The 20,020-nt window shown below is 56.7% G+C and overlaps 1 protein-coding gene across 1 annotated transcript in view; it reads left to right on the top strand.

The window, feature by feature from the left end:
• Positions 1–20,020, top strand: part of LOC140410322 (immunoglobulin superfamily member 8-like) — an 80,459-nt gene that overhangs the window by 24,185 nt on the left and 36,254 nt on the right. The window contains exons 2-3 of the mRNA XM_072498316.1: positions 11,591–11,965; positions 17,586–18,014. Of these exons, the coding sequence (XP_072354417.1) occupies positions 11,591–11,965; positions 17,586–18,014 (804 nt within the window). The remainder of the gene's footprint in view (positions 1–11,590; positions 11,966–17,585; positions 18,015–20,020) is intronic.

The raw sequence follows: 20,020 nt of genomic DNA, 5'->3' as shown, positions 1-20,020 counted from the left end.
AGGGAGGGAGCGCTGACAGATTGAGGGAGGGAGAGCTGACAGATTGAGGGAGGGAGAGCTGACAGATTGAGGGAGGGAGCGCTGACAGATTGAGGGAGGGAGAGCTGACAGATTGAGGGAGGGAGCGCTGACAGATTGAGGGAGGGAGAGCTGACAGATTGAGGGAGGGAGAGCTGACAGATTGAGGGAGGGAGCGCTGACAGATTGAGGGAGGGAGAGCTGACAGATTGAGGGAGGGAGAGCTGACAGATTGAGGGAGGGAGAGCTGACAGATTGAGGGAGGGAGAGCTGACAGATTGAGGGAGGGAGCGCTGACAGATTGAGGGAGGGAGAGCTGACAGATTGAGGGATGGAGAGCTGACAGATTGAGGGAGGGAGCGCTGACAGATTGAGGGAGGGAGAGCTGACAGATTGAGGGAGGGAGTGCTGACAGATTGAGGGAGGGAGCGCTGACAGATTGAGGGAGGGAGCGCTGACAGAATGAGGGAGGGAACGCTGACAGATTGAGGGAGGGAGCGCTGACAGATTGAGGGAGGGAGAGCTGACAGATTGAGGGAGGGAGAGCTGACAGATTGAGGGAGGGAGAGCTGACAGATTGATGGAGGGAGAGCTGACAGATTGAGGGAGGGAGAGCTGACAGATTGAGGGAGGGAGAGCTGACAGATTGAGGGAGGGAGAGCTGACAGATTGAGGGAGGGAGAACTGACAGATTGAGGGAGGGAGAGCTGACAGATTGAGGGAGGGAGAGCTGACAGATTGAGGGAGGGAGTGCTGACAGATTGAGGGAGGGAGAGCTGACAGATTGAGGGAGGGACAGCTGACAGATTGAGGGAGGGAGAGCTGACAGATTGAGGGAGGGAGCGCTGACAGATTGAGGGAGGGAGAGCTGACAGATTGAGGGAGGGAGAGCTGACAGATTGAGGGAGGGAGAGCTGACAGATTGAGGGAGGGAGTGCTGACAGATTGAGGGAGGGAGAGCTGACAGATTGAGGGAGGGACAGCTGACAGATTGAGGGAGGGAGAGCTGACAGATTGAGGGAGGGAGCGCTGACAGATTGAGGGAGGGAGAGCTGACAGATTGAGGGAGGGAGAGCTGACAGATTGAGGGAGGGAGAGCTGACAGATTGAGGGAGGGAGCGCTGACAGATTGAGGGAGGGAGAGCTGACAGATTGAGGGAGGGAGAGCTGACAGATTGAGGGAGGGAGAGCTGACAGATTGAGGGAGGGAGAGCTGACAGATTGAGGGAGGGAGAGCTGACAGATTGAGGGAGGGAGAGCTGACAGATTGAGGGAGGGAGCGCTGACAGATTGAGGGAGGGAGCGCTGACAGATTGAGGGAGGGAGAGCTGACAGATTGAGGGAGGGAGCGCTGACAGATTGAGGGAGGGAGAGCTGACAGATTGAGGGAGGGAACGCTGACAGATTGAGGGAGGGAGAGCTGACAGATTGAGGGAGGGAGCGCTGACAGATTGAGGGAGGGAGAGCTGACAGATTGAGGGAGGGAGCGCTGACAGATTGAGGGAGGGAGAGCTGACAGATTGAGGGAGGGAGCGCTGACAGATTGAGGGAGGGAGCGCTGACAGATTGAGGGAGGGAGAGCTGACAGATTGAGGGAGGGAGCGCTGACAGATTGAGGGAGGGAGAGCTGACAGATTGAGGGAGGGAGCGCTGACAGTGTGATGGAGAGTTGAAGTGGGGGGTACATAGCTGTTTGCAGTGTGACTCAGTGGGGGAAAGAAGGGAGGGGTGCTAGAATAGCGGGGGGAGGGTGCAGTCACATAGTGGAGTTTGCGGTTCCCCCATAGATCAGTCACCTCACCAAACACTGACACTGCTAGAATTATATCTCAAGCCAACCCTCCAACCCCCTACCTCCAACCCTGGCTCCTCTAATCCCCCTACCTCTAATTTCACTTCCGTCCAGCCCCCTTGCCTCCAAACCCCCTTCCCTCAAACCCCCTTCCCTCGAACCCCATTCCCTCCAATCCCCCTTCCCTCCAACCCCCTTATCTCCAACCCCCTTCCATCCAAACCCTTCCCTCCAGTCCCCCATCCCTCAATAGGGGCTGCTTTAGTTGTAATGCAGAACAAGCCCAGCAGCACGGGTTCAATTCCCGTACCGGCCTCCCCGAAGAGGCGCTGGAATGTGGCGACTAGGGGCTTTTCACAGTAACTTCAATAATAAGCGATTATTATTATTACCCTTCCCTCCAATCCCATCTCCTACAAACCCCTCCCCTTCAAACCACCTTCCCTCCTCTCCACTCCCTTTTACTTTAAAAGCCACTTCCAAACACCCTCCCCTCCAACCCCCCTCCCCCCAATCCCCCCCCTCCATTCCTCCCTTCCCTCCAATTCCCCTCCCCCAATACCCTCCCCCCAATCCCCATCCCCCCAATCCCCCGCCCCTCCATCCCCCCACCCACCAATCCCCCACTCCCCCAATCACCCTCCCCCCATCCCCCTCCTCTCCAATCCACCTCCCCCAAATCCCCCTTCCCTCCAAACCCTTTCCCTTGAAGCTTTCTCTCCAATCCCCCCACCAGTGTGTGTGTGTCAGGGTGAGTGTGTGACAGGGTGAGTGTGTGTGTGTCAGGGTGAGTGTGTGTCAGGGTGAGTGTGTGTGTGTCAGGGTGAGTGTGTCTGTCAGGGTGAGTGTGTCTGTCAGGGTGAGTGTGTGTCATGGTGTGTGTGTGTGTGTCAGGGTGAGTGTGTGTCAGGGTGAGTGTGTGTCAGGGTGAGTGTGTGTGTGTCACGGTGATTTTGTGTCACGGTGATTGTGTGCAAGGGTGAATGTGTGCCAGGGTGAGTGTGTGTCAGGGTGAGTGTGTGTCAGGGTGTGTGTGTGTCAGGGTATGTGTGTGTCAGGGTGAGTGTATATCAGGGTGAGTGTGTGTCAGGGTGAGTGTGTGTCAGGGTGAGCGTGTGTCAGGGTGTGTGTGTGTCAGGGTGTCTGTGTATCAGGGTGAGTGTGTGTCAGGGTATGTGTGTGTCAGGGTGTGTGTGTGTGTCAGGGTGTGTGTGTGTCAGGGTGTCTGTGTATCAGGGTGAGTGTGTGTCAGGGTGTGTGTGTGTCAGGGTGTGTGTGTGTCAGGGTGTATGTGTGTGTCAGGGTGTGTGTGTCTCAGGGTGTGTGTGTGTCAGGGTGAGTGTGTGTCAGGGTGTGTGTGTGTCAGGGTGTATGTGTGTGTCAGGGTGTGTGTGTGTGAGGGTGTGTGTGTGTCAGGGTGAGTGTGTGTCAGCGTGAGTGTGTGTCAGGGTGAGTGTGTGTCAGCGTGAGTGTGTGTCAGGGTGAGTGTGTGTCAGGATGAGTGTGTGTGTGTCAGGGTGAGTGTGTGTCAGGGTATGTGTGTGTCAGGGGGTGTGTGTGTGTGTCAGGGTATGTGTGTGTCAGGGTGAGTGTGTGTGTCAGGGTGAGTGTGTGTGCCAGGGTGAGTGTGTGTGTGTGTCAGGGTGAGTGTGTGTGTGTCAGGGTGAGTGTGTGTCAGGGTGAGTGTGTGTGTGTCAGGGTGGGTGTGTGTCAGGGTGAGTGTGTGTCATGGTGAGTGTGTGTCAGGGTGAGTGTGTGTGTGTCAGGGTGAGAGTGTGTCATGGAGTGTGTGTGTCAGGGTGAGTGTGTCAGGGTGAGTGTGTGTCAGGTTGTGCATGTGTCAGGGTGAGTGTGTGTGTGTCAGGGTGAGTGTGTGTCAGGGTGAGTGTGTGTGTGTGTCAGGGTGAGTGTTTGTCAGGGTGTGTGTGTGTCAGAGTATGTGCGTGTCAGGGTGAGTGTGTGTGTGTCAGGGTGAGTGTGTGTCAGGGTGAGTGTGTATGTGTCAGGGCGAGTGTGTGTCATGGAGTGTGTGTGTCAGGGTGAGTGTGTGTCAGGGTGAGTGTGTCAGGGTGAGTGTTTGGCAGGGTGTTTATGTGTCAGGGTGAGTGTGTGTCAGGGTGTGTATGTGTCAGGGTGTGTATGTGTCAGAGTGAGTGTGTGTCAGGGTGTGTGACAGGGTGAGTGTGTATCAGGGTGAGTGTGTGTCAGGGTGTGTGTGTGTCACGCTGTGTCTGTGTCAGGGTGAGTGTGTATCAGGGTGTGTGTGTGTCAGGGTGAGTGTGTGCCAGGGGGAGTGTGTGTCAGGGTATGTGTGTGTCAGGGTGAGTGTGTATCAGGGTGAGTGTGTGTCAGGGTGTGTGTGTATCAGGGTGAGTGTGTATCAGGGTAAGTGTGTATCAGGGTGTGTGTGAGTGTGGGTCAGGGTGTGTATGTGTCAGGGTGTTTATGAGTCAGGGTGTGTATGTGTCAGGGTGTGTGAGTGTCAGGGTGTGTTTGTCAGGGAGAGTGTGTGTCAGGGTATGTGTGTGTCAGTGTGTGTATGTGGCAGGGTGTTTGTCAGAGCGAGTGTGTGTCAGGGCGAGTGTGCGTCTTTGTGTGTGAGTCAGGGTGAGTGTGTGTCAGGGTGTGTGTGTGTCAGGGTGAGTGTGTGTCAGGTTGTGTATGTGTCAGGGTGTGTGTGTATGAGGGTGAGTGTGTGTCAGGGTGTGTGTGTGTCAGGGTGTGTGTGTGTCAGGGTGAGTGTGTGTCAGGGTGTGTGTGTGTCAGGGTTTGTTTGTTGCAGGGTGTGTGTGTGTCAGGGTGTGTATGTGTCAGGGTGAGTGTGTGTCAGGGTGAGTGTGTGTCTGTGTGTGTGTGTCAGGGTGAGTGTGTGTCAAGGTGTGTGTGTGTGTGTGTCAGGGTGAGTGTGTGTCAGGGTGTGTGTGTGTCAGGGTGAGTGTGTGTCAGGGTGAGTGTGTGTCAGGTTGTGTATGTGTCAGGGGGTGTGTGTGTCAGGGTGTGTGTGTGTCAGGGTGTGTGTGTGTCAGGGTATGTGTGTGTCAGGGCGACTGTGTGTCAGGGCGAGTGTGTGTCAGGGTTTGTTTGTGTCAGGGTTTGTTTGTGTCAGGGTGAGTGTGTGTCTGTGTGTGTGTGTGTCAGGGTCTGTATGTGTCAGGGTGAGTGTGTGTCTGTGTGTCAGGGTGAGTGTGTGTCTGTGTGTGTGTGTCAGGGTGATTGTGTGTCAGGGTGATTGTGTGTCAGCGTGTGTTTGTGTCAGGGTGAGGTTTCAGGGTGAGTGTGTGTCAGGGTGAGTGTGTATATCAGGGTGAGTGTGTGTCAGGGTGTGTGTGTATCAGGGTGTGTGTGTCAGGATGAGTGTGTGCCATGGTGTGTATGTGTCAGGGTGAGTGTGTATCAGGGTGAGTGTGTATCAGGGTGAGTGTGTGTCCGGATGAGTGTGTGTGTGTCAGGGTGAGTGTGTGTCAGGGTGTGTGTGTGGCAGGGTGTGTGTGTGTGTCAGGGTTTGTTTGTGTCAGGGTGAGTGTGTGTCAGGTTGTGTATGTGTCAGGGTAAGTGTGTGTCAGGGTTTGTTTGTGTCAGGGTGAGTGTGTGCCAGGGTGAGTGTGTGCCAGGGTGAGTGTGTGCCAGGGTGAGTGTGTGTCAGGGGGAGTGTGTGTCAGGGGGAGTGTGTGTCAGGGTGAGTGTGTGTCAGGGTGAGTGTCAGGGTGTGTGTGTCAGGGTGAGTGTGTGTCAGGGTGAGAGTGTGTCAGGGTGAGTGTGTCAGGGTGAGTGTGTGTCAGGGTGAGTGTCAGGGTGTGTGTGTCAGGGTGTGTGTGTGTCAGGGTGTTTGTGTGTCAGGGTGTGTGCGTCGGGGTGAGTGTGTCGGGGTGAGTGTGTCGGGGTGAGCGTGTGTCAGGGTGTGTGTGTGTCAGGGTGAGTGTGTGCCAGGGTGTGTGTGCAAGGGTGAGTGTGTCGGGGTGAGTGTGTCGGGGTGAGTGTGTCAGGGTGAGTGTGTCTCTGTGTATGAGATTGAGAGAGTCAGGCTGATTCTATTTTTGATGGCTTCACTCCAGGGAGCTGGGACAATCAGAACAACATAAATAACAGCTGGTGAGTGACTCATCACCCTCATTAATCTGCACAGTGTTCATTTGACATTGATTCTTGTCAACATCCTTCAATAGTATAGATTTTTATAGTCAGAGAAAAGCTCCCTCTACACTGTCCCCATCGAACACTCCCAGGACAGGTACAGCACGGGGTTAGATACAGAGTAAAGCTCCCTCTTCACTGTCCCCATCAAACACTCCCAGGACAGCTACAGCATGGGGTTAGATACAGAGTAAAGCTCCCTCTGCACTGTCCCCATCAAACACTCCCAGGACAGGTACAGCACGGGGTTAGATACAGAGTAAAGCTCCCTCTTCACTGTCCCCATCAAACACTCCCAGGACAGGTACAGCACGGGGTTAGATACAGAGTAAAGCTCCCTCTACACTGTTCCCATCAAACACTCCCAGGACAGGTACAGCACGGGGTTAGATACAGAGTAAAGCTCCCTCTACACTGTCCCCATCAAACACTCCCAGGACAGGTACAGCACGGGGTTAGACACAGAGTAAATGTGAGTATCGAGAGATGTTAAGGATAATATCAAATTAAGGGGGAGGCAAAAGCGTTGCAATATGTAGTTGTCCTGAGGTTTACGAGGCTTATAAAAATCAACAAAGAAGCAGAATATTGATAAAAGAAAGAGAAAATAGATTATGACATTAAACTAGCGAGGAGGCTAACAACGGACTGGAAAAGCTTTTCTCGGTACGGAAGAAGGTAATGATTAGTCGAGACAAATGTGGGCCCATTAGGAAGTAGAATTGAGATTTTACAATTGTGAATACGGAAATTACAAATAACATTTGTGCCAGACAAGTGCCAGGCAATGACCATCTCCAAGAGAGGATCTAACCATCCCCCTTGACATTCAATGAGATTACCATCACTGAATCCCCCACAATCAACATCCCCGTGCTGTGAGCCAGGCCCCCGTGCTGTGAGCCGGGCCCCCGTGCTGTGAGCCGGGCCCCTGTGCTGTGAGCCGGGCCCCCGTGCTGTGAGCCGGGCCCCCGTGCTGTGAGCCGGGCCCCTGTGCTGTGAGCCAGGCCCCTGTGCTGTGAGCCGGGCCCCTGTGCTGTGAGCCAGGCCCCTGTGCTGTGAGCCAGGCCCCTGTGCTGTGAGCGAGGCCCCCGTGCTGTGAGCCGGGCCCCCGTGCTGTGAGCAAGGCCCCTGTGCTGTGAGCCGGGCCCCTGTGCTGTGAGCCGGGCCCCCGTGCTGCGAGCAGGGCCCCCGTGCTGTGAGCCGGGCCCCCGTGCTGTGAGCCAGCCCCCGTGCTGTGAGCTGGACCCCGTGCTGTGAGCCGGGCCCCCGTGCTGTGAGCAAGGCCCCTGTACTGTGAGCCGGGCCCCTGTGCTGTGAGCCGGGCCCCAGTGCTGTGAGCCGGGCCCCCGTGCTGGGAGCGAGGCCCCCGTGCTGTGAGCCAGGCCCCCGTGCTGCGAGCCAGGCCCCGTGCTGTGAGCCAGGCCCCCGTGCTGTGAGCCAGGCCCCCGTGCTGTGAGCCAGGCCCCCGTGCTGCGAGCCAGGCCCCCGTGCTGTGAGCCAGGCTCCGTGCTGTGTGCCAGGCCCCCGTGCTGTGAGCCAGGCCCCTGTGCTGTGAGCCAGGCCCCCGTGCTGAGAGACAGGCCCCCGTGCTGTGAGCCAGGCTCCGTGCTGTGAGCCAGGCCCCCGTGCTGCGAGCCAGGCCCCCGTGCTGCGAGCCAGGCCCCCGTGCTGCGAGCCAGGCCCCGTGCTGAGAGCGAGGCTCTTGTGTGCGAGCCGGGCCCCCATGCTGCGAGCCAGGCCCCGTGCTGTGAGCCAGGCCCCCGTGCTGTGAGCCAGGCCCCCGCGCTGCGAGCCAGGCCCCGTGCTGAGAGCGAGGCTCTTGTGTTGCGAGACACGCCCCCGTGCTGCGAGCAGGGCCCCCGTGCTGTGAGCCAGGCCCCCGTGCTGCGAGCCAGGCCCCGTGCTGCGAGCCAGGCCCCCGTGCTGTGAGCCAGGCCCCCGTGCTGTGAGCCAGGCCCCCGTGCTGTGAGCAAGGCCCCTGTGCTGTGAGCCGGGCCCCTGTGCTGTGAGCCGGGCCCCAGTGCTGTGAGCCGGGCCCCCGTGCTGGGAGCGAGGCCCCCGTGATGTGAGCCAGGCCCCCGTGCTGCGAGCCAGGCCCCGTGCTGTGAGCCAGGCCCCCGTGCTGTGAGCCAGGCCCCCGTGCTGTGAGCCAGGCCCCTGTGCTGTGCACCAGGCCCCCGTGCTGCGAGCCAGGCCCCCGTGCTGAGAGACAGGCCCCCGTGCTGTGAGCCAGGCTCCTTGCTGTGAGCCAGGCCCCCGTGCTGCGAGCCAGGCTCTGTGCTGTGTGCCAGGCCCCCGTGCTGTGAGCCAGGCCCCCGTGCTGTGAGCCAGGCCCCCGTGCTGCGAGCCAGGCCCCCGTGCTGAGAGACAGGCCCCCGTGCTGCGAGCCAGGCTCCGTGCTGCGAGCCAGGCCCCCGTGCTGTGAGCCAGGCCCCTGTGCTGTGCACCAGGCCCCCGTGCTGCGAGCCAGGCCCCCGTGCTGCGAGCCAGGCCCCCGTGCTGTGAGCCAGGCTCCGTGCTGTGTGCCAGGCCCCTGTGCTGCGAGCCAGGCCCCGTTCTATGAGCCAGGCCCCCGTGCTGAGAGACAGGCCCCCGTGCTGCGAGCCAGGCCCCTGTGCTGTGAGCCGGGCCCCCGTGCTGTGAGCCGGGCCCCTGTGCTGTGAGCCGGGCCCCCGTGCTGTGAGCAGGACCCCCGTGCTGTGAGCAGGACCCCGTGCTGTGAGCCAGGCCCCTGTGCTGTGAGCCGGGCCCCCGTGCTGTGAGCTGGACCCCGTGCTGTGAGCCAGGCCCCCATGCTGCGACACAGGCCCCGGTGCTGCGAGACAGGCCCCCGTGCTGCGTGAGAGGCCCCCGTGCTACGTGAGAGGCCCCCGTGCTACGTGAGAGGCCCCCGTGCTACGTGAGAGGCCCCCGTGCTGTGAGCCGAGCCCCCGTGCTGTGAGCTGGACCCCGTGCTGTGAGCTGGAACCCGTGCTGTGAGCCGGGCCCCCGTGCTGTGAGCCAGGCCCCCATGCTGCGACACAGGCCCCGGTGCTGCGAGACAGGCCCCCGTGCTGCGTGAGAGGCCCCCATGCTGCGAGACAGGCCTCTGTGCTGTGAGCCAGGCCCCCGTGCTGCGAGCCAGGCCCCCGTGCTGCGAGCCAGGCCCCCGTGCTGCGAGCCAGGCCCCCGTGCTGAGAGACAGGCCCCCGTGCTGCGAGCCAGGCCCCGTTCTGAGAGCCAGGCCCCCGTGCTGTGAGCCGGGCCCCCGTGCTGTGAGCTGGACCCCGTGCTGTGAGCCAGGCCCCCATGCTGCGACACAGGCCCCGGTGCTGCGAGACAGGCCCCCGTGCTGCGTGAGAGGCCCCCGTGCTACGTGAGAGGCCCCCGTGCTACGTGAGAGGCCCCCGTGCTACGTGAGAGGCCCCCGTGCTGTGAGCCGAGCCCCCGTGCTGTGAGCTGGACCCCGTGCTGTGAGCTGGAACCCGTGCTGTGAGCCGGGCCCCCGTGCTGTGAGCCAGGCCCCCATGCTGCGACACAGGCCCCGGTGCTGCGAGACAGGCCCCCGTGCTGCGTGAGAGGCCCCCATGCTGCGAGACAGGCCTCTGTGCTGCGAGCCAGGCCCCCGTGCTGCGAGCCAGGCCCCCGTGCTGCGAGCCAGGCCCCCGTGCTGCGAGCCAGGCCCCCGTGCTGAGAGACAGGCCCCCGTGCTGCGAGCCAGGCCCCGTTCTGAGAGCCAGGCCCCCGTGCTGTGAGCCAGGCCTCCGTGCTGTGAGCCAGGCCTCCGTGCTGTGAGCCAGGCCCCCGTGCTGCGAGCCAGGCCCCCGTGCTGCGAGCCAGGCCCCCGTGCTGCGAGCCAGGCCCCCGTGCTGCGAGCCAGGCCCCCGTGCTGAGAGACAGGCCGCCGTGCTGCAAGCCAGGCCCCCGTGCTGCGAGCCAGGCCCCCGTGCTGCGAGCCAGGCCCCCGTGCTGCGAGCCAGGCCCCGTGCTGTGAGCCAGGCCCCCGTGCTGTGAGCCAGGCCCCCGTGCTGTGAGCCAGGCCCCCGTGCTGCGAGACATGCCCCCGTGCTGAGAGCCAGGCCCCCATGCCGAGAGCCAGGCCCCTGTGCTGTGAGCCAGGCCCCCGTGCTGCGAGCCAGGCCCCCGTGCTGAGAGCCAGGCCCCCATGCCGAGAGCCAGGCCCCCGTGCTGTGAGCCAGGCCCCCGTGCTGCGAGCCAGGCCCCCGTGCTGAGAGCCAGGCCCCCATGCCGAGAGCCAGGCCCCCGTGCTGTGAGCCAGGCCCCCGTGCTGCGAGCCAGGCCCCCGTGCTGCGAGCCAGGCCCCGTGCTGAGAGCCAGGCCCCCGTGCTGTGAGCCAGGCCCCCGTGCTGAGAGCCAGGCCCCCGTGCTGCGAGCCAGGCCCCCGTGCTGAGAGCCAGGCCCCCATGCCGAGAGCCAGGCCCCCGTGCTGTGAGCCAGGCCCCCGTGCTGAGAGCCAGGCCCCCGTGCTGAGAGCCAGGCCCCCGTGCTGCGAGCCAGGCCCCCGTGCTGCGAGCCAGGCCCCCGTGCTGTGAGCCAGGCCCCCGTGCTGCGAGCCAGGCCCCCGTGCTGCGAGCCAGGCCCCGTGCTGAGAGCGAGGCTCTTGTGTTGCGAGCAACTCAGATTTACTAGACTGATTCCTGTGATCAGAGGATATGCCGCTAGAGGAGAGATTGACTGTATTTTGCTCTATGGAGTTTAGCAAAATGAGAGGGAGCAGTTAAAATTGAGAGCATAGCTGCTGACTGCTACCACACCCTGGGCTCGTGCATGGTCAATCCCGACCCACGTGTCCCTGAGTCACATCGCAAGGGAATTAACCAACAATTCTTATAAAAATACCCAAAGGATTTTGCCCTTGGCTACTAGGTTTGTAAATGTAAATACAATTCCAGTTTATTTATAACAAGAATGATAATAGAATACGTAGCAGATACAGTTGGTTAACGATAAACTAACTCCCACTAGAAATCTACATGCACACATACACACACAAGACAGACAAAGACAGAAGGGTGGGAAGGGTTAAAGATCGTAAGTGAAAGGAAAAATAAACTTTCTTTCACATGATGATTCTTAGCACACATTTCTTCACAGTAAGCTTGCAGATAATAGTCTTTGGTTTACAGCCTGTAATGATCTTCTGCTTGAATTAAAGATACAGGCTTCATGCCTTAAAGGGACATGTCCGCTAATCATCCATGGATCAAAATATGAATGGCAAAATAAAATAAAGGGGACACAAGGGGAAGAAACAGAAAGAACCCTGACATGAGAGACTCTTTCTCTCCTGGTTGGGGAATCTAGAACTGGGTGACTCACTGTCTCAGGCTGGGGAGATAAGGGGGTGGCCATTTTGGACTGGGACGAGGAGCAATCCTTTCACTCGGAGAGTTGGGAATCTTTGGAATTCTCTACCTCAGAGAGCTGTGAATGCTCTGTCAATGAGTAGATACGAGACCAAGAGCTTTCCAATACTGGGAGAATACAGGGAACTGTGGAGTGAGTGTGGAGGTGGGCCTGACGCAGAGGATAAGCCACAAGCTTGTCCACGGGGGAGGGCGGGACAGGAGCTACGGGCCGCAATCTGCTCCGATCTCTTGCGCTCTTTCTCTGTTTCAGTACATGTGATATTGTTCATGCCCACAGGAATATCGAGCATCCGGCTGGTTCGTGTCCCCAGGGGGCCTCTCTACAGGGTCGAGGGGGCCCACACTATCATCCCGTGCAATGTGACGAATGACGAGAGGAGTGGCGATCAGGACTTCTGGTGGTCAGTCTTCAAGCACAATGCCGCCATTGCCTCGGTCGGAGTGATCAGCACGCGGGACTCAGAATACCCGGACTCCAGCTACGTACCCCGTGTGAGGGCGAAAGAGATCTACATCCAGAAGCTGTCACGCACCTCCGTGCAGCTACACCTCGTGCACCTTCAGAAGGACGATGAGGGAGAGTATGAGTGCAGGACGGACAAGAATTCCAGGGTCTACCTGGCCTCACCCAATGCCAAGGTGGAACTGAAAGGTTGGAATGGGAACCGGGCGGCAAGTGAATTGGGTCCATTGGCATTGTGGACAGTGGGAGTGAATGGGAAGGGCTTTGGGTCCATTGGGATTGTGTACAGTGGCAGTGAATGGGAAGGGGTTGGATCCATTGGGATTGTGCACAGTGGGAGTGAATGGGAAGGGGTTTGGGTCCATTGGGATTGTGTACAGTGGGAGTGAATGGGAAGGGGTTTGGGTCCATTGGGATTATGTACACTGGGAGTAAATGGGAAGGGGTTTGGGCCCTTTGGGATTGTGTACAGTGGGAGTAAATGGGAAGGGGTTTGGGTCCATTGGGAATGTGTACAGTGGGAGTGAATGGGAAGGGGTTTGGGTCTATTGGGATTGTGTGCAATGGGAGTGAATGGGAAGGGGTTTGGGTCCATTGGGATTGTGTACAGTGGCAGTGAATGGGAAGGGGTTTGGGTCCATTGGGATTGTGTACAGTGGGAGTGAATGGGAAGGGGGGTTGGGTCTGTTGGGATTGTGTACAGTGGGAGTGAATGGGAAGGGGTTTGGGTCCATTGGGATTGTGTACAGTGGGAGTGAATGGGAAGGGGTTTGGGTCTATTGGGACTGTGTGCAATGGGAGTGAATGGGAAGGGGTTTGGGCCCATTGGGTTTGAGTACAGTGGGAGTGAATGGGAAGGGGTTTGGGTCCATTGAGATTGTGTACAGGAGTGAATCGGAAGGGGTTTGGGTCCATTGGGATTGTGTGCAATGGGAGTGAATGGGAAGGGATTTGGGTCTATTGGGATTGTGCACAGTGGGAGTGAATGGGAAGGGGTTTGGGTCCATTCGGATTGTGTGCAATGGGAGTGAATGGAAAGGGGTTTGTGTCCATTGGGACTGTGTACAGTGGGAATGAATCGGAAGGGGTTTGGGTCCATTGGGATTGTGTGCAATGCGAGTGAATGGGAAGGGGGTTGGGTCTATTGGGATTGTGCACAGTGGGAGTGAATGGGAAGGGGTTTGGGTCCATTGGGATTGTGTGCAACCGGAGTGAATGGGAAGGGGTTTATGTCCATTGGGATTGTGTACAGTAGGAGTGAATGGGAAGGGGCTTGGGTCCATTTGGATTGTGTGCAATGGGAGTGAATGGGAAGGGGTTTGGGTCCATTGGGATTGTGTACAGTGGGAGTGATTGGGAAGGGGTTTGGGTCCATTGGCATTGTGTACAGTGTGAGTGAATGGGAAGGGGTTTGTGTCCATTGGGATTGTGTGCAATGGGAGTGAATGGGAAGGGGTTTGGGTCCATTGGGATTGTGTTCAGTGGGAGTGAATGGGAAGGGGTTTGGGCCGATTGGGATTGTGTGCAATGGGAGTGAATGGGAACGGGTTTGGATTTATTGCGATTGTGCACAGTGGGAGTGACTGGGAAGGGGTTTGTGTCCATTCGGATTGTGTGCAATGGAAGTGAGGGAAGGGGTTTGTGTCCATTGGGACTGTGTACTGTGGGAGTGAATCCGAAGGGGTTTGGGTCCATTGGGATTGTGTGCAGTGGGAGTGAATAGGAAGGGGGGTTGGGTCCATTGGGATTGTGTCAGTGGGAGTTAATGGGAAGGGGTTTGGGTCCATTGGGATTGTGCACAGTGGGAGTGAATGGGAAGGGGTTTGGGTCCATTGGGATTGTGTGCAATCGGAATGAATGGGAAGGGGTTTGGGTCCATTTGGATTGTGAGCAATGGGAGTGAATGGGAAGGGGTTTGGTTCCATTGGGATTGTGGGCAATGGGAGTGAATGGGAAGGGATTTGGGTCTATTGGGATTTTGCACAGTGGGAGTGAATGCGAAGGGGGTTGGGTCCATTTGGATTGTGTGTAATGGGAGTGAATGGGAAGGGGTTTGGGTCCATTAGGACTGTGTATAGTGGGAGTGAATGGGAAGGGGTTTGGGTCCATTGGGATTGTGCACAGTGGGAGTGAACGGGAATGGGTTTTGGTCCATTGGGATGTGTGCAATTGGAGTGAATGGGAAGGGGTTTGGGTCCATTGGGTTTGAGTACAGTGGGAGTGATTGGGAAGAGGTTTGGGTCCATTGGGATTGTGTACACTGGGATTGATTGGAAAGGGGTTTGGATCCATTGGCATTGTGTACAGTGTGAGTGAATGGGAAGGGGGTTGGGTCCAGTGGGATTGTGTGCAATGGGAGTGAATGGGAAAGGATTTGGGTCTATTGGGATTGTGCACAGTGGGAGTGAATGGGAAGGGGTTTGGTTCCTTTGGGATTGTGTACAGTGGGAGTGAATGGGAAGGGGTTTGGGTCTATTGGGATTGTGTGCAATGGGAGTGAATGGAAAGGGGTTTGGTCCCATTGGGATTGTGTACAGATGGAGTGAATGGGAAGAGAGAGTCGGTCCATTGGGATTGTGTACAGTGGGAGTGAATGTGAAGGGGTTTGGGCCCATTGGGATTGCGTACAGTGGGAGTGAATGGGAAGGGGTTTGGGTCCATTGAGATTGTGTACAGGAGTGAATCGGAAGCGGTTTGGGTCTATTGGGATTGTGTGCAATGGGAGTGAATGGGAAGGGGTTTGGTCCCATTGGGATTGTGTACAGATGGAGTGAATGGGAAGGCGGGTTGGGTCCATTGGGATTGTGTACAGTGTGAGTGAATGGGAAGGGATTTGGGTCCATTGGGATTGTGCACAGTGGGAGTGACTGGGAAGGGTTTTGGGTCTGTTGGGAATGTGTACAGTGGGAGAGAATGGGACGGGATTTGGGTCCATTAGGATTGTGTGGAATGGGAGTGAATGGGAAGGGATTTGGGTCGATTGGGACTGTGTGCAATCGGAGTGAATGGGAAGGGGTTTGGGTCAATTGGGATTGTGAGCAATGGGAGTGAATGGGAAGGGATTTGTGTCTATTGGGATTGTGCACAGTGGGAGTGAATGGGATGGGGTTTGGGTCCATTGGGATTGTGAGCAATGGGAGTGAATGGGAAGGGGTTTGGGTCCATTGGGATTGTGAGCAATGGGCGTGAATGGGAAGGGGTTTGGGTCCATTGGGATTGTGTACAGTAGGAGTGAATGGGAAGGTCTTTGGGTCCATTGGGATTGTGTGCAATGGGAGTGAATGGGAAGGGGTTTGGGTCCATTGGGATTGTGTACAGTGGGAGTGAATGGGAAGGGGTTTGGGCCCATTGGGATTGTGTACAGTGGGAGTGAATGGGAAAGGGTTTGGGTCCATTGAGATTGTGTACAGGAGTGAATCGGAAGGGGTTTGGGCCCATTGGGATTGTGTACACTGGGAGTGAATGGGAAGGGGTTTGAGTCCATTGGGATTGTGTACAGTGGGAGTGAATGGGAAGGGGTTTGGGCCCATTGGGATTGTGTACAGGAGTGAATCGGAAGGGGTTTGGGTCCATTGGGATTGTGTGCAATGGGAGTGAATGGGAAGGGGTATGGTTCCATTGGGACTGTGTACAGTGGGAGTGAATGGGAAGGGGTTTGGGTCCATTGGGATTGTGTGCAATGGGAGTGAATGGGAAGGGGGTTGGGTCTATTGGGATTTTGTACAGTAGGAGTGAATGGGAAGGGGTTTGGGTCCATTGGGATTGTGTACAGGAGTGAATGGGAAGGGGTTAGGGTCCATTGGGGTTGTGTGCAATGGGAGTGAATGGGAAGGGATTTGGGTCTATTGGGATTGTGCACAGTGTGAGTGAATGGGAAGGCGTTTGGGTCTATTGGGATTGTGTACAGTTGGGGTGAATGGGAAGGGGTTTGGGCCCATTGGGATTGTGCACAGTGTGAGTGAATGGGAAGGCGTTTGGGTCTATTGGGATTGTGTACAGTGGGAGTGAATGGGAAGGGGTTAGGGTCCATTGGGGTTGTGTGCAATGGGAGTGAATGGGGAGGGATTTGGGTCTATTGGGATTGTGCACAGTGTGAGTGAATGGGAAGGCGTTTGGTTCCATTGGGACTGTGTACAGTGGGAGTGAATGGGAAGGGGTTTGGGTCCATTGGGATTGTGTGCAATGGGAGTGAATGGGAAGGGGGTTGGCACTATTGGCATTGTGTACAGTGTGAGTGAATGGGAAGGGGTTTGGGTCCATTGGGATTGTGTACACTGGGAGTGAATGGGAACGAATTTGGGTCTATTGCGATTGTGCACAGTGGGAGTGAATGTGGAGGGGTTTGGGTCCATTAGGATTGTGTGCAATGGGAGTGAATGGGAAGGGTTTTGGGTCTATTGGGATTGTGCACAGTGGGAGTGAATGGGAAGCGTTGAGGTCCATTGGGATTGTGTGCAATGGGAGTGAGTGGGAAGGGATTTGGGTCCATTGGCATTGTGTACAGTGTGAGTGAATGGGAAGGGGTTTGTGTCCATTGGGATTGTGTCCAATGGGAGTGAATGGGAAGGGGTTTGGGTCCATTGGGATTGTGTGCAATGGGAGTGAATGGGAAGGGGGTTGGGTCTATTGGCATTGTGTACAGTGTGAGTGAATGGGAAGGGGTTTGGGTCCATTGGGATTGTGTACACTGGGAGTGAATGGGAACGAATTTGGGTCTGTTGCGATTGTGCACAGTGGGAGTGAATGGGGAGGGGTTTGGGTCCATTAGGATTGTGTGCAATGGGAGTGAATGGGAATGGTTTTGGGTCTATTGGGATTGTGCACAGTGGGAGTGAATGGGAAGGGGTTGAGGTCCATTGGGATTGTGTGCAATGGGAGTGAGTGGGAAGGGATTTGGGTCCATTGGGATTGTGTGCAGTGGGAATGAATGGGAAGGGGTTTGTGTCCATTGGTATTGTGTACAGTGGGACTGAATGGGAAGTGTCTTGTGTCCATTTGGATTGTGCACAGTGTGAGTGAATGGGAAGGGGTTTGTGTCCATTGGTATTGTGTACAGTGGGACTGATTGGGAAGTGGCTTGTGTCCATTGGGATTGTGCACAGTGTGAGTGAATGGGAAGGGGTTTGGGTCCATTGTGATTGAGTGCAATGGGAGTGAATGGGAAGCGGTTTGTGTCCATTGGGATTGTATACAGTAGGACTGAATGGGAAGTGGCTTGTGTCCATTGGGATGGTGTGCAGTGGGCGTGAATGGGAAGGTGTTTGGGTCCATTGGGATTGTGTACAGTGTGTGTGAATGGGAAGTGTTTTGGGTCCATTGGGATTGTGTACAGTGGGAGTGAATGGGAAGGGGTTTTGGGTCCATTGGGATTGTGTGCAATGGGAGTGAATGGGAAGGGATTTGGGTCGATTGGGATTGTGCACAGTGTGAGTGAATGGGAAGGGGTTTTGGGTCCATTGGGATTGTGTGCAATGGGAGTGAATGGGAAGGGATTTGGGTCGATTGGGATTGTGCACAGTGTGAGTGAATGGGAAGGGGTTTTGGGTCCATTGGGATTGTGTGCAATGGGAGTGAATGGGAAGGGATTTGGGTCGATTGGGATTGTGCACAGTGGGAGTGAATGGGAAGGGGTTTGAGTCCATTGGAATCGTGTACAGTGGAAATATATAATGATACATTTTCCCTTGCTGACTTTTATTCTTGTCCTGTCTAACCTTGTCCCTGTGTATCTGTCTCTTGTTCCCTGAATTATGTCTTTGTCTTCCTCTCCACCTCTCTCTTTCTCCCAATATCTTCCTATCCCACGCAGTTCTGACAGATACCCTGCTTCTCACCGGGCCCTCGGACGAGCCCCCCAGACTCGCACTGCGTGAGGGGGAGCCTCTTGCCCTCCAGTGTCGAGCCGCAGCCCTGACAGCGCTGCACACCCACCTCTCGGTCACCTTCAGCCTCAGCAGGACCGGCCACCGAGGCCGCGAGACGGTCATCGGCATCGGACGGGACCTAACGGTGCAGAGCCAGGAACAGGGGATGTATTGGGCCCGGTACGCACGAGGTCAGATCGGAGTCGAGAAGGTCAAAAGTGATGCCTACCATCTGAGGGTGGACCACGTGAAGCCGCAGGACGCAGGACTGTACCACTGCACGGCAGCAGAGTGGATAGAAGACCCTGATGGCAGGTGGAACAAAATTCTTGAAAGGACAATCCCTTTGGCAGAGGTCTCCGTACAGGCAAATGGTGAGAGAGAGACAGACCTGTTCCTCCGAGGTCAGGTATAGCACAGACTATCAAATGGTGCAGGGAGTGAAGAGGGAGAATGCGATTAGACTGGGTGGGATATTAAAGTGAGGGGGGTGAGTGGGATTAGACTGGGTGGGATATTAAAGGGTGTGCGGAGTGAGGGGGTGAGTGGGATTAGACTGGGTGGGATATTAAAGGGAGTGGGGAGTGAGAGGGGTGAGTGGGATTAGACTGAGTGGGATATTAAAGGGTGTGGGGAGTGAGGGCGAGAGTAGGATTAGACTGGGTGGGATATTAACGGGTGTGGGGAGTGAGGGGGAGAGCGGGATTAGACTGGGTGGGATATTAACGTGTGTGGGGAGTGAGGGGGAGAGTGGGTTCAGACTGGGTGGGATATTAAAGGGTGTGGGGAGTGAGGGGGAGAGTGGGATTAGACTGGGTGGGATATTAAAGGGTGTGTGGAGTGAGGGGGAGAGTGGGATTAGACTGGGTGGGATATTAAAGGGAGCGTGAAGTGAGGGGGAGAGTGGGATTAGACTGGGTGGGATATTAAAGGGTGTGGGGAGTGAGGGGGAGAGTGGGATTAGACGGGGTGGGATATTAAAGGGAGCGGGGAGTGAGGGGGAGAGGGGGATTAGACTGGGTGGGATATTAAAGGGTGTGCGGAGTGAGGGGGAGAGGGTGATTAGACTGGGTGGGATATTAAAGGGTGTGTGGAGTGAGGGGGAGAGGGGGATTAGACTGGGTGGGATATTAAAGGGTGTGGGGAGTGAGGGGGAGAGTGGGATTAGACTGGGTGGGATATTAAAGTGTGTGCGGAGTGAGGGGGAGAGGGGGATTAGACTGGGTGGGATATTAAAGGGAGCGGGGAGTGAGGGAGAGAGGGGGATTAGGCTGGGTGGGATATTAAGGAGTGTGCAGAGTGAGGGGGAGAGGGGGATTAGACTGGGTGGGATATTAAAGGGTGTGGGGAGTGAGGGGGGTGAGTGGGATTAGACTGAGTGGGATATTAAAGGGTGTGGGGAGTGAGGGGGAGAGTGGGATTAGACTGGGTGGGATATTAAAGGATGTGCGGAGTGAGGGGGAGAGGGGGATTAGACTGGGTGGGATATTAAAGGGTGTGCGGGGAGAGGGGGATTAGACTGGGTGGGATATTAACTGGTGTGGGGAGTGAGGGGGAGAGTGGGATTAGACTGGGTGCGATATTAAAGGGTGTACGGAGTGAGGGGGAGAGTGGAATTAGACTGAGTGGGATATTAAAGGTTGTGGGGAGTGAGGGAGAGAGTGGGTTTAGACTGGGTGGGATATTAAAGGGTGTGCGGATTGAGGGAGAGAGTAGGTTTAGACTGGGTGGGATATTAAAGGGTGTGCGGAGTGAGGGGGCGAGGGGGATTAGACTGGGTGGGATATTAAAGGGTGTGGGGAGTGAGGGGGAGAGTGGGATTAGACTGGGTGGGATATTAAAGGGTGTGGGGAGTGAGGGGGAGAGGCGGATTAGACTGGGTGGGATATTAAAGGGTGTGGGGAGTGAGGGGGGAGAGTGGGATTAGACCGGGTGGGATATAGAATGGTGTGCGGAGTGAGGGGGAGAGGGGGATTAGACTGGGTGGGATATTAAAGGGTGTGGGGAGTGAGGGGGGAGAGTGGGATTAGACTGGGTGGGATATAGAAGGGTGTGGGGAGTGAGGGGGGAGAGTGGGATTAGACTGGGTGGGATATAGAAGGGTGTGCGGAGCGAGGGGGAGAGTGGGATTAGGCTGGGTGGGATATTAAAGTGTGTGGGGAGTGAGGAGGAGAGTGGGATTAGGTTGGCATAGATATTGAATGAAAGCCGCCAGAATCCCAGACAGGCTGCTCCTGGCTTTAGGGCAGCACGGTAGCATTGTGGTTAGCACAATTGCTTCACAGCTCCAGGGTCCCAGGTTCGATTCCTGCTTGGGTCACTGTCTGTGCGGAGTCTGCACATCCTCCCCGTGTGTGCGTGGATTTCCTCCGGGTGCTCC

Source organism: Scyliorhinus torazame, chromosome 4 (assembly GCF_047496885.1).
Source record: "Scyliorhinus torazame isolate Kashiwa2021f chromosome 4, sScyTor2.1, whole genome shotgun sequence".
NCBI classification, from domain to species: Eukaryota; Metazoa; Chordata; class Chondrichthyes; order Carcharhiniformes; family Scyliorhinidae; genus Scyliorhinus; species Scyliorhinus torazame.
Note: the sequence above shows the minus strand (reverse complement) of the source record. Positions and strands in the feature narration are given on the sequence as shown.